Here is a 13,320-nt window from a genome sequence, read left to right as displayed (position 1 = left end):
AAAGCAGGAACACTCCCTGGAGGGGGCGCCAGTCCTTCACAGGGCAACACATACACACCTATAAACACTGTTGAGCAGCCAATCCATCTACCAATGTGTGTTTTTGGACTGTGATAAGAAACAGGAGCAAACCAATGCAGACACAGGGAGAATAGTCACCTGGAGCGGGAGTTGAACCCACAACCACCGTGCTGCCCTGTTGGGAATATTGTCATTTATTTTCTGAGTTGGGAGCATTTCAGTAATAAAACATCACAACATCCAAAACACCAAGGAGCTGAAAGTTACAGTGGGCAGGGGTTAAAGTGCAATGAGAGTGCATCACCCTGTTAATCATTTTCAACACCAATCGAACATGAAAAGACATGAAAAGACTTTTGACATGAAAAGTTAGTGTCCATCATAATTATTCTCAAAAATGGGCTGGTTCCAAGTACGCATTGTGGATTTTCTGGTATACATACTAAAGGCTACATTCTCAATAATAGTTAGTAGTGGTATTACGTGCGCAATCTGGACACAGTCCATCTGAGCTCCGTAAAGTTATAGAGTTGTAGACTGTGGCAGGAGCGCCCTCTTGCGTCTGAAAAACTAAAAACACATTACAGAGTGGTAGCTCTCGCCGTTGAGCTGTGGCGCGTTTAGGCGCATGCGCACTATTTCCCAAACTTACTACCACCTTAAAGAAGTGGTGTTTGGATCATGGCACTTTTTACAAGGTGAAAATGAGGTAAGGAAGCAAATACAGAGTTTAAACGCACGCATTCTTCAGTATTTGAGACTTGTATTATTTTTATATAAGGTTTTAAAACTTTTTCAGCGTCCTATGTGTATTGTTTTTTTTTCTGAAAGCATGGCTTAATGTTAGTTTTAAATACAATGAATATTATGCATTAAGTTTTAGTGTCTCTAAACCCGGTTCTACAGTTGTGTGCAGACGTTTAAACTCTTCGTGTCTGGATAAATGTTTTGAGTGGCCTAAATACGTTCTGCTCACTGCTGCCCCTTTAGGTGCAGACACACTGTTTGTTGGCTCTGTTGAACACACTGGGATAGTGTTAAAGACATGCCACCTTTTTTAAATGTAGAATTTAAAACCTAGCAGATAAACAGGAATTGTGCATTGAAATGCTATGGTAACGTCTCTATATATTCCCAACATGTCTTTTGACCAAGGGTGCCCTCATATTTGCATATTAAAGACTCAAGAGTTGTGTAGTGATTACAAAACGGATACTGATTTTTCATGTGTAACGAGTCATTTGTTCAGTTACATTTACTTGTGGTTCTTTTATGACTCTCTGGCCAACAGTTGGCATTGAGCATGGTGATGTTAAGCTCTGTGAGAGTCCGGAATGTCTTTTTTTTTTTTTTCATTTCATTAATTTTATTGAAGACTATTGTAGTTGTTTGTACAATTGAGCAGAATACACCTTAAAGCAACAATAGGTAGTATTTTTACCTTAAAATGACAGCTTCAAAATAATTGTGATGCTTCACTAACCTGTAATGGGGAAAATAAAGCCTCTGTCATTGATATTCTGGGCTCAGCACTGCAGAAACTGAACTATGTAACTTTTTAATAAGAGGGTAGGGAACCACTACCCCCTGACCCCTCCTGATTACAGGTACAGGCTGCAACTGTAAGTGGAGCCCAGGAGCAAAAATACCAAATCTTACCTAATGTTCCTTTAAAGTATACAGGGTGTCTATTATTAAATATGTTTCCCCAGTAATACATTAAAGATCTCTCATATTCTCAGGCTTCATCTCCACAGCTGCAGGCCTCTCAGGCCTCGGAGAGTTCACCTCATCCTCATCCCGTTGTTGCTGCTGGTGGTGGTTGGTGCATCTTTGACATCTTTACTCCCCTCTCCTGAAGATGGTGTTCTGGGGGTCTTCCGTCGCCAAGACAATGGCTCAAGGTCCTTCCAGCCCCCTCGAGACCACTCTTTCACTCTCATCATGCAGACGTTCAACCGCACTGACCTGCTCCTGAAGCTGCTGAACCACTACCAGGCCGTTCCTCACCTCCATCAGGTCATTATCGTGTGGAACAACATCGCTGAGCCTCCACCAATAAAGCTGTGGGACTCCTTTGGCCCTCACCCTGTCCCGGTGGTTTTCAAGGAACAGAGCGTGAACCGGATGAGAAACCGACTGCAGCCTTTCCCCGAGATAGAGACTGATGGTGTGTGTTGAGGAAGGTGGATTTCTAAAAACATATCTAGATAAGTGTTTCATAAACGTAGCATGGCAGTATGAAGCCTTACAGACCCCTCAGCATGGGGGTCAAACATGTTGGACATTGAGTCATACGGTTCTTTAGGTGTATGTCATGCTTGTGGTGAAGGATGTTGCATCTGAGCATAGCACATTTCTCCATGTCTCTGTAGATCTGAACCTATGGGGTTTGCATTGTTGTGTATTTGTTTTTCTCTCTCTCTATTTTGCCATGATCAAACGGCTCTTGCTAGCTAATTCTAGTCAGATGGTGAAGCAGTGGAACTAGGCCTATCACGATATTTATTTTATTGATTTATTGTACAATATATGGACATTTCCTCAGCTATTTTTGATGGCCTCAATATCAGCCATTGTTTTCACTGGCCGTGCTTGTTTACATAAGAATGAACGTCACCAATATTTTAGCCAGTTGTCCTGTTCTGTTCTCTGTTTTTTTTCTGGTCTCTCTGTTGTGGAGCCGTTGGGTCGATTCGGTTGAAAAATAGTGTTTTTTATGTTTGTTCAGAAATCATGTGTGATGAGTTTCAACAAACATTTGTCCATATAATTTATGTCTGACACATGATTTTTTTTGTGCAGCTGTGCTGATGCTGGATGATGACCTACTTCTGAGTGTCCCTGATATCAGCTTTGCTTTCTCCGTTTGGAAGGTAAAGCATGGTGGTGGACACTGAATATCTCCATACACTGAGTCTAATGTCCTTCGTGAACAAGGTCTGTATTCACAACTTCTGTTGCAGTAGATTCCAAGACAGATTCTTATTATTTTTATCTCTCTTTCCCCCTGTTGGCCTTGCAGCAATTCCCTGAACAGATTGTGGGTTTTGTGCCCAGGAAACATGTGACCACAGCCTCAGGTGTGTACAGCTATGGCAGCTTCGAGCTCCAGGATCCTGACATGGGGGGTGGCGACAGGTAGGAAACAGAATATGATTCTGAAAAGGGTTTTAGTCTGAATACACTTTTCACACATCAGAATAGAACAGAAAGTGAGCTCCCTAGGGTCAAGGCATCTGACTCTCACTGCCCCTCTGGTTTCGCTCACCATCACCCCTGACTTTGGGCACAGTAAACGATAGAGGATCGGTTGAAAATATCCTCGTTTCTGCAGGTACTCCATGGTGTTGGTGGGTGCCGCCTTTTTCCACCGCCGCTTCCTGGAACTGTTCCAGAAGCAGCCGTCTGAGGTGTACGCCCTTCTGGACGAGACGCAGAACTGCGACGACATCGCCATGAACTTCCTGGTGGCGAAGGAGCTGAGGGAGCGATCGGCTGGGGTCTTTGTGAAGCCTGTGGACCTGAGAAACCTGGAGAAAGAGGCTGGCAGCGGGTACGTGGGCATGTGGCACCGTGCCCAGCACCTGCTCCAGCGGTCACACTGCCTCAACAGACTGGTGCAGATCTACGGAAGAATGCCCCTCCTTTACTCCAACATCATGATCTCACAGTTCGGCTTCCCCAGCTACGCCAACCACAAGAGCAGGAGCTGATGTCCACACATAATATACATCCACTGTTTATAATGAGGGAATTCAGCTTCTTTAAGTTGCTCCCACAGCTTTTATAATCTCCAAAGAGATACAGGAGCCTATAGTCACCATGCCCAGGGCTTGAGGAGTATAAACCCCCTGTGGAGCAGTGGAACTGTTCTATCTATTCAGTACCTTTGAGAAAGTCCGTATTAAAGATATTAAATTGGATTGGTTCCTTCCTGGTAAACCGAGTGTAAACCGAGTGTAAACCGAGTGTAAACCCACTAGCTGGTCCAGTCTGGACAGACTGCTCTGCTCTTAGTGGAGTTGCTTCAAAGCTTCTTCAACCTAGAGATTGGATGCTTTATTAATGTAGACTTTAGGGCTGATCTGATCGATTTGGGGGAAAACAATTGTGATCTTTTTCAGGTCGATGTTGCAATAATGATTTAAATTACAATTGTATTTATTAAATGAAGGTCTGGTTTTAATAACAAGAAGACCAAAATCTTTGGTTAATTCTGAACACTGAATGTGAAGTGCCAGACTGTGCAATGCATGCTACAATTATATCAAACTTTTTCAGACAATAAGTTCCAGAAAATATAACTAATCCTACAGCTCTAGTAGCTCTGCTAAAGACAGAGGATTCCTTTTGTGATTTAAAATATTTTTTATTTAGTATTACAGACAGTGTTTTCTATAATCATTCATTTTTATTATTTTTATCTTGTCAAGATGAAATAAATTAGCAGTCATGGCATTTCTGACTGTCACTTTGGTTTTGGCCATGTTTTCAGTGTTGTGTTGATCCATTCATTCATTGTCTGTAAGCGCTTATCCAGTTTAGGGTGGCAGTGGGTCTGGAGAAATGGTGGGCTATATGGCCCTAAAAAAATTCTCTAAATTTTAGGGTATTTTCATGACAACAATATGCTTGGCGATATGATGAAACAATGGGGAAAAAAAAAAAAAATAGTGTTTATCAAGAACACACTATTGAAAAGTTAGAACACACTACTAAAAGCTATATGAATATTCATTATATTAAATATGTGTAATATATATTAAAGGTATTAAATGGTTTTATTTATTAAAAGGTTTTATTACATCGTACTTCATTGTGCCTAAACGACTCATGTAAAGAACGCACGCCACATTATGGCTAATTGCATGACATTGTTATGTCATCTCTGGCTGTGTGCAATTGTCCATAACGGTGAATGTGAGAATGACTGGTTCAGTGTGAGTGACTGGGATCTGTAATGCGAGTAATATTTGCAGTACTTTGTGTTTATTACGTTGTGATTATAAGAGGGTTGTGCTTCTAATTTGGTTCCAGCAGATGGAGCCTATAGTTTCAGTTTTAAAGGCCTGTTGGTTCTGGATGTGGCTTCAACATATTCACCAACAGCCTGTGGAAAATTATTTTTTACAAATTATTAATGTATTATCCTTTGTGATGTGTGAAATCAACTCCGGCTTCTTTCTAAACTGCTACTAACTCTGCAGCACTTTACAGCTCAATATGTTTGCCTCAAGTTTAAATCGTCCTGGACCCATCTGGAGGGTATACATATGTGTGGCCAACATTTAACCAATGGACAAAACCTGCTGATACCCATCTGGGACCAATATATATGAGATATATATTGAGACCAATAGCTATATTAAATATTTTAGCTGTTCCTGTAATTACACATAGAGGACATCATTTAGCACACCTAGGAATCAATTTTTTGTGGGCTATTGTGTCTCTCTGTGTTCTCAGGATCGATGTAGTGTTTATTCATTGAGAATATTTTTGTGATACAGCAGGGTGTCCGTGTAACGTTTATCAGTTCAATTTCCTGATCGTTTGAGGCTAAAAACAAATATAGAAAATTAATAGTAAGAAAGAATGTGATTTCCTTTGTTTTTCCAGTTCTCTAGTTTTCCATTTCTGCTCCTCAAAACGTGGGAAAATGACTCTTTATTCCATTATTCTGTTTTCACCTTTATGGCACCTTGTAATGAAAGTGATAGGACTGTACCATCACAATGGGGCAGACCAACCTGCTGTACTTCTCTGCACGTTAACCACAGACTTCCCACCAAACAGTGAATGATGTCTTCGCACTCGGACACACAGCAATGGTGTCTGCATTACGAGAAAAAAATCTCGTAATAAATCTCCGAATATATTCTTGGAATAATTTGCTGCATATAATGGAGCAGACACACAGTGTAACTGTGGAATGCAGTGTGTTGCTGAAGTCATACTATGGTATGGATACTATGGTTCTCTTCCACATCAGGACCACAGTGTGATTAGTATTTAAACCCTGAATAAACACTCAGTTCTCTTCCACATCAGGACCACAGTGCGATTAGTATTTAAACCCTGAATAAACACTCAGTTCTCTTCCACATCAGGACCACAGTGCGATTAGTATTTAAACCCCGAATAAACACTCAGTTCTCTTTCACATCAGGACCACAGTGTGATTAGTATTTAAACCCTGAATAAACACTCAGTTCTCTTCCACATCAGGACCACAGTGCGATTAGTATTTAAACCCCGAATAAACACTCAGTTCTCTTTCACATCAGGACCACAGTGTGATTAGTATTTAAACCTTGAATAAACACTCAGTTCTCTTCCACATCAGGACCACAGTGTGATTGCCTGTCTTTTTTACAGGACCTTTAGAGGACCTTTCCCATACTGCAGTCTGTATTAGTTAGAATTCAAGGATACACTGATGCTCATTTCTTTGGCTCCGATAGGTAAGTGTTCACTGTAGCTTGGTTTTTCATAATGATAGAAATCATGAAGCCACTGGTGACCTCATGAGGCCATAAGGGTTAAATCTGACAAACGTTTGATTCATATTTGATCTTGTGGTTTTTTATTTCTTCTCTTTTTACAGCACCAAAATTATGAGGTGCTCTTCAGACAAGCCTAAACATATCATTAATTTGGGGCCCACAAAGTAAGACCCACCCTACTAATATGGGTGTTTCAAAGGGTGCCAAAGTTCCACCCTTAAGCAGTTCTCTTCTCTGAGTAACAATGTTGACAAGCTTAATGACTTCTAACTTATCAAAAATCAGCAGAATTTCCCTTTGATCTCATTTTGGGTCAATGACAATGCAAGATGGGCGGGGCCTGTTTGACATAGAAAAAATAAAAATATTTGCATACAGAGTTGAGTCTTTTAAATGATTCTTGGGGCCCATTGTCCATCATCACAGTCTCATTCTGCTGCAATTTGCATAGCCACAACAATAACTCTACTGCAGCATTTTCACTCAAAGTTTCACATAATTGTAGGAAGCAGAAGAAAGCAAAAGCGGAACTTTAACACCCCCTAAAGGAAATTCCCAAATAAACAATGGGCACATGCTGTGATTGTTTGTGATTGATGTGCGATGCTGTGAAATTTTGATTAATCGGACCATCTCTTTTTTAGTATGCGTGAAAGATTTTGGTTCCGTTTTATTCTTGGCTTTTTATTTTAGTCATTAACCAAGCCAACACACCTTAGAGCTGGGTTCAAGGTGGGCATGGGCTCTGCAATGGTTGTTACAGGGATTATTTGTGGGAGCGAGGTGGGCTAAATACATTGGACAGCCCTGTAACCCGAAATAGATTGGAATGCAGGTGGGCCCTGTGTTTATCCCATCTTGATCCCATCACCAGCATTTATGGGCTAGGTTTCTGTTATAGGTATGAAGTAGTAAATGTTACATTTTATATATTTTTACTTGTCTATCTTCTCCTTCCTGTTCCTTTTTTATAAGTATAGCAGTTAGCTTTTAAGTTCCCTATAAAAAATACATTTCATCAGATTTGGGAGCAGGTGCAAATCCCTCTGGCTTAGTTTGGGCTAAGTTGGAGGACTAATGTCCTGGGATCCAGTCTTTCTTCCACACAACTTTATTCCATATACTTATGTCACTCAGAATGGTTTTGCTTTTATAGCTATTGCAGCAAAGCTAACTAAATTAGCTGATATTTATATCCCCTCAAAAAGTGTCACTGCTTAATGTATTATAAATTTAACAGTAGAATTAGTATATCCACACCCAGGACTTACTGAACACTCATGTGGGTGTGTTGACTGGTACCTGTTAGCTATGACTTCTCCAATCATGCTAACAATCTGGGAAGGTGAAGGCTAGTTCAAAATTTTTTGAAATGCCTATAATGTCACTGGATCTCATGCTTGCAGGAGATTGCTAAATGGCTATTATTTTATGTTTCATGATTCATACAATGATCAGCATTGTGCAGAATGATGGTCTTTCCTGATGTATTTGAGCTAATTTACACTGCAGTTTTGCTGCTGTTTCTAAAGTGTTTGCCATGCTGTCACTAAGGAATCTATGGTGGTTGCTATGGTGTTGTTGGTGGCTATAGCATTTCCTCTGATTAATAAGGTGTTGCTGCTAGGTCATAGCTATGGTGTTTTCTATATTCGCTAATTTCCACTGCTAAACCGGGGGAAGATCTGTGAAAATGTTATTTTTCTCCTGTATTTCTCTCATAGTGTATGGTGGCACATGCCCAGAAAAAGCCTTTTTGTTCCCCTGTGTGTGTGTGTGCGTGTGTGTGTGTGGGTGTGCGCGCTGCATTCTGAGAATTTACTTGTGGACTACCTCAGGGCTCTATTCTTGTTCCTATACTATTCTCCCTGTTCGTGCTTCTTATAGGATCTATCTTCCATAAACATAAAATGTCCTATCATCCCATCATTGTTATGCTCATGATATACAGTTATACCTCCTGTTCAAACAAAGCCAAACCAGAATTCATGGCAGCATGAATGACTGTTTCCGGTTCCTTAAAAGATTAAATGGGTGCCAGTCCGTTAAAAACTACCTCTGACCACTACATTGTATGTCAAATTTAAGTGCATAGTCAAAGGCACTTAAATTTGACATACTGGGTTACAGACAATGAATGAATGAATATAAATATAGTATTTTTGTTTTTGATCTAATTTAGTTTAGTTTAGCTTGATTTATTTATTTAATTATTATTTATTTTGGTATCTTAGTACATTCCCCTCATTCATTTTCTGTAACCGCTTATCCAGTTCCCGGTGACTTTCTGGGTTTTGGCTCTCATTTGTGGTCTTTTAAATGTGCTATAGAAATAAAGATTGACTTGATAACAGAAGTGTGGTAAATATTTTTATTATAGCACTTTCACTTTCAAATTTCATAATTGTAGGAAGCAGAAGGAGGCCAGAGTGGATTATCAACCACATCCCCATAGGGAAATTCCACTCTAGGCACAAAGAACTTATTCACACCATGTGCTGTGAGGACATTTCATTTACAGGTTTATGGAATTGTTGTTGTTACATTGTTACTTTTGGTTTTAGTTTTAAATGTGAATGTGAATGTGTCTGAAAAGACTGTAATTGTGATACCACTGTCTATGCTTTTCTGGAAAAGTAGCCTTTATTTAACTGATAAATGACCAAAGAAACAGTTTCTAATTTTCACTGACCCACTTACATGGGACCCTAATTATAAAGATGAACAATTCTAGATGTTGATACCTGCAACACACTCAAATATAAAGCCAGAACCGAGGTGTGTTCACCACTGTTACATTACCTTTCATTTTTATTACACTGTTTAATTGATTGAATTTTGTAATTGTTACAGTTTTCTGAGTGGAGTTGTGGACAGTTCTCACTTCATACAAAATTCAGTCCATGTTTTCAGCTACTGCGACCCTGAAATGGATTAAGCAGCAAAGATGATGATGATGATGATGATGAAGGTTGCAGCTGTCTGATTCTTGGTCTTCCTGATGCAACCATTCCTGTTTTTCTGGGTTTTGGGAACGTGATGCATTCCAGTGGCTAGGAACACACACTAACACCTATGGACACTTTTTGAGTTGCCAATCCACCTACTAAAGTGTGTTTTAGAACCATGGGAGGAAACCGGAGCACCCGCAGGAAACCCATGCAGACACAGGGTTTGAACCCACAACCTGCAGGACCCTGGAGCTGTGTGACTGCGACACTACCTGCTGCGTTGCCCTTGTTTGGTAGATGTTAAAAGACCAAAATATTTTCCACTATAATATTAAAGTTAAATTGAGAAATGTTCTCATTGAGAATGCAGTTTAAAAGTGCTAAGCCATGACCCAGGTTTGCTTTTATATTCTGCTTATAGTGGATTCAGCCTACATAGTATTTTGAAGTACTACGTCGATTTTGATATTGGTTTTAGGGTTGTTGTTTTTTTTTTGTTTTTTTTTATTAGTCCATTGCTGTTAGTGATTGTTGTATGTGATGTTTGTTAGCTACTGAGACCTTGAACTTCCCATGGGGATCAATAAAGTATCTATCTAGTTTCTAAATGATGGAACTTAAAAATTAAATCAAATTAAATTCTCTCTTTTATTTTGACTCTGTCCCGACTTTTCTGGAGTGTTATGCGGGTGTCATTCTAAATTTGTTTACATTTACAGTGTAGATTGAAGTTGGTCTGTGACACCACTGGAAAACTTGTGGCTTTGTCATAAAATGAAGCTTCAAGGCAATTCACACACCACAGATTTTGGCTAGCTTTGACACATTATACCAGAATTCCCCACTTTTGCAGAAACAGCATTTTGCCAGCTTCAAAAAAGATGTTTAATGTCAATATCAAAAACAGAGTTAATACAGACATTTCCTGTCAGTGTTACTCTTGGACATAGCACTGCATTGTGTTGAGTGCTGTAGAGATCCCAAGGGAATACTTTCCACTGTTTTGGGTCAAGCAGCTTGTTCAGTGTGGCACAGAGCAGGTGTGTAGACAAGTTTATGCTTTATTTCAATTGGTGGGGCTGCATAAGGATCCTGACATAAATGACACATTTCTCACTCTGGCCACACAGAAGATAAGGGGTTTCTCAGGGTGTCAGGATTTATGCAAGAAACGTAATGGCCCTTTTTCATCAAAGTTGAATATGGTCAAACCTGATCACAAATGGAATATGTGAATCTCATTCATCAGTTTCATATTTGTGTAACTCTCTGATCAAAGTAGTTTAACAATGTGAAAAACGCATGACAAAGCAACACTAGGTAGTATTTCTACCTTAAAATTACAGCGTCAAACTCATTGGGATGCTTCCCTGACCTGTAACAGGGAGGTCAGAGCCTCTGTTGTTGCTACTCCTGGCTCAGCATTACAGAAACTGCACTATAGCCCCTTTCACACATGCATGGTCACCCAGACTTTACCTGGATTTTACCTGCTAGTGCCCCAGCACGAATTCAAGGTAATATCTGAGTAAGCGCGTGTGTAAAAACAGCCGGTAATATTCCGGAGAATCTTAGCTTCTTTTACGCATCTACAAATGTCCTCAGCTTTTCCTGAGACAAATGCAGTGAAGTGAACAAGTAACATGGACTGAACTTCTGTTTATGCATGAAACAGTGTTCTCAATGCAGGTGTTAATGTAGTTATTAACCTGAACATTATACTCCTCTAAATCAACAGCAGAGTCGATTCCAGTCTGTACTGTCCTTAAAGCTTGCTTGAGGAGTCTTTTCTGCGATGGATAAAGAAAATTAGAGTCAGGAAGCACACATGCTGATGGGACTTGGGCTGGACAGTCCTCAAGTTGCAATGTTTGAAATCACCTCGGTGATGAATAAGGGGCAGGGAGTGTTTTTCCAATTGTGGTGGATCTGGAAACAGCTCATCTCATGTTTACTCGCACCATTGGATCTCTTGCATATCTCAATTCTTTCTTTATCACTGGCACACTGTAGGAACTATGGATAATCTCCATAGAAAAGCACAAAACTCTATCTGTATTTCTAGAGAAATTGTTCATGAGCAAAAGGGTCACCAAGGGGGCAGCCGTGGCCTTGAGGATAGAGAAGCGAGCTTGAGGCTGGAGGGTCACCTGTTCAACTCCCAGGACCGGCAAGCAAAGCACCTAACCCCCGAATTGCTCCCCTGGCGTTGAGGTGGTCACAGCCCTCTGCTGTGGTTGTGTGTGTGTGTGTGTGTGTTCACTGCCAGTAGTGTTTGTGAAGAATTGCTCACTAGGGTGTATTTGTGTGTTCACTATCACAGATGGGTGAAATGCAGAGGAGTAATAAAAATAAATATGTTTCTTCTTCTTCTTGGAAACTAATGCCTAGCACTGGGTAGAGGGCTACCGAGAACAGAATAATATAGACACTAGACTAATAGCCTACCTTACCTCTGCATAGGGACTTTCACATGAAATTGTGTGTAAACATGTGTTCAAATACACTGGGTTATGTAGTGAATAATCACATTTTAATATTGCACAGTTTGAAAAAATGTTTGATGATGTTTTATTTGCCGAAACCACAAGACCAAAAGTAACATGAGCCCTGTTATTACCAGTTGTTAGTAATAGAACTACTGGTGGAAAGTTATGTGTGATGGGTTTTTACTTCTTCCTGAGTTATGCACTTAATAGGAAAAACAGGAAATAATGTCCACTTTCTGTACAAAATAATAGTGTTGTTGAAAAGTCACTAAAAGAACAAGTTTGGATTTATTTTCTTTGTTAAAAAAAAAAAAAAAACCCAAAAGGCCTTTATCACCTAAGCTTTTATCACCTATTGTTTAGGCCACAAAAAATCTTAAAGAATTTAATGCTGCTTTGTTAACACAGAGTAATTGTGATTGGCTGAAGTATATTCCCTGTGTCAGCGCATGCAGAACCAGCAAGTAAGATCCATATACATTTTATATTACATTAAAAAAGAGTATTTTTATCAATAGGACAATAAAATAACAATATAGTCATGTATATGTAAAGTCACACCTGTAAGGAACTGAAATACTGACCCAATTCAGACATATTCTGTTTACGTTAGGGCTGTGCCAGATAGTACTGTTCATGATAATATCGTCATATTTTCTAGAATGATGAAAAAAATCAATATTGTGATAATCGTGCACTCTAAAAAGAGAAGAGTTGATCCAACTTAATTGAATTGCTTCAAATTGGTAACAAGTAATTCAATTAAGTTTATCCAACTTAATTTTTTAAGTTCAACCTTCAAAAACTTAAAAAAATAAGTTGGATAAACTTAATTGAATTACTTGTTACCAATTGAAGCAATTTTTTTACAGTGTATTCTGTGTTTGTTTTGTTATTTACTGTGAAGCTTTAAGGTTACTTTTTGTATAATTGTTCCTTTTTATGTTTATACGCACACATGACATTTTCTGGACTTTGGTTATGTGATATATTTTTATGCTAAATTATATATTTTATACAAATATATATCAAATCTTGGTAAATCACAGTTGTTTATATAATAAGCAAATGTTTGAATATTTGAAACATTTGTGGTAAAATAAAACCATACTTTTAATATATAAAACCATTGAATTTATAAATATATATTAAATATATTTAATTTAATATTATTATTATTAATATAACATTTATATTGTTGCACTAGGGTGTTCTTGAAATTAATAAAAGTATTTTTCAGTGTTGTATTCACATCGGCAAGAATATAGTTAATGCCAAAACACCCTGAAATACTGTGATTTTATTTTAGGGCCATATCGTCCACCCCTAATTTACGTTACGCATTAATCT

The 13,320-nt window shown here is 39.0% G+C and overlaps 1 protein-coding gene across 1 annotated transcript; it reads left to right on the top strand.

Moving 5' to 3' along the window:
* Nucleotides 1-610: 610 nt before the first annotated feature.
* Nucleotides 611-4,730, top strand: extl2 (exostosin-like glycosyltransferase 2). Its single transcript, XM_066682179.1, has 5 exons — nucleotides 611-730; nucleotides 1,764-2,191; nucleotides 2,827-2,897; nucleotides 3,047-3,162; nucleotides 3,359-4,730. The coding sequence occupies exons 1-5, from the start codon at nucleotides 726-728 to the stop codon at nucleotides 3,735-3,737; spliced, it is 999 nt and encodes a 332-aa protein (XP_066538276.1). The 5' UTR covers nucleotides 611-725; the 3' UTR covers nucleotides 3,738-4,730.
* Nucleotides 4,731-13,320: the final 8,590 nt, after the last annotated feature.

The sequence above is a fragment of the Hoplias malabaricus genome, chromosome 9, assembly GCF_029633855.1.
Source record: "Hoplias malabaricus isolate fHopMal1 chromosome 9, fHopMal1.hap1, whole genome shotgun sequence".
In the NCBI taxonomy this organism is placed as follows: Eukaryota; Metazoa; Chordata; class Actinopteri; order Characiformes; family Erythrinidae; genus Hoplias; species Hoplias malabaricus.
Note: the sequence above shows the minus strand (reverse complement) of the source record. Positions and strands in the feature narration are given on the sequence as shown.

Excerpts from the sequence above, each read along its gene's own strand:
- extl2 (XM_066682179.1), top strand. Across the intron at positions 2,192-2,826 it reads CCCCGAGATAGAGACTGATG|CTGTGCTGATGCTGGATGAT; the intron begins GTGTGTGTTGAG and ends TTTTTTGTGCAG. Across the intron at positions 3,163-3,358 it reads GACATGGGGGGTGGCGACAG|GTACTCCATGGTGTTGGTGG; the intron begins GTAGGAAACAGA and ends TCGTTTCTGCAG.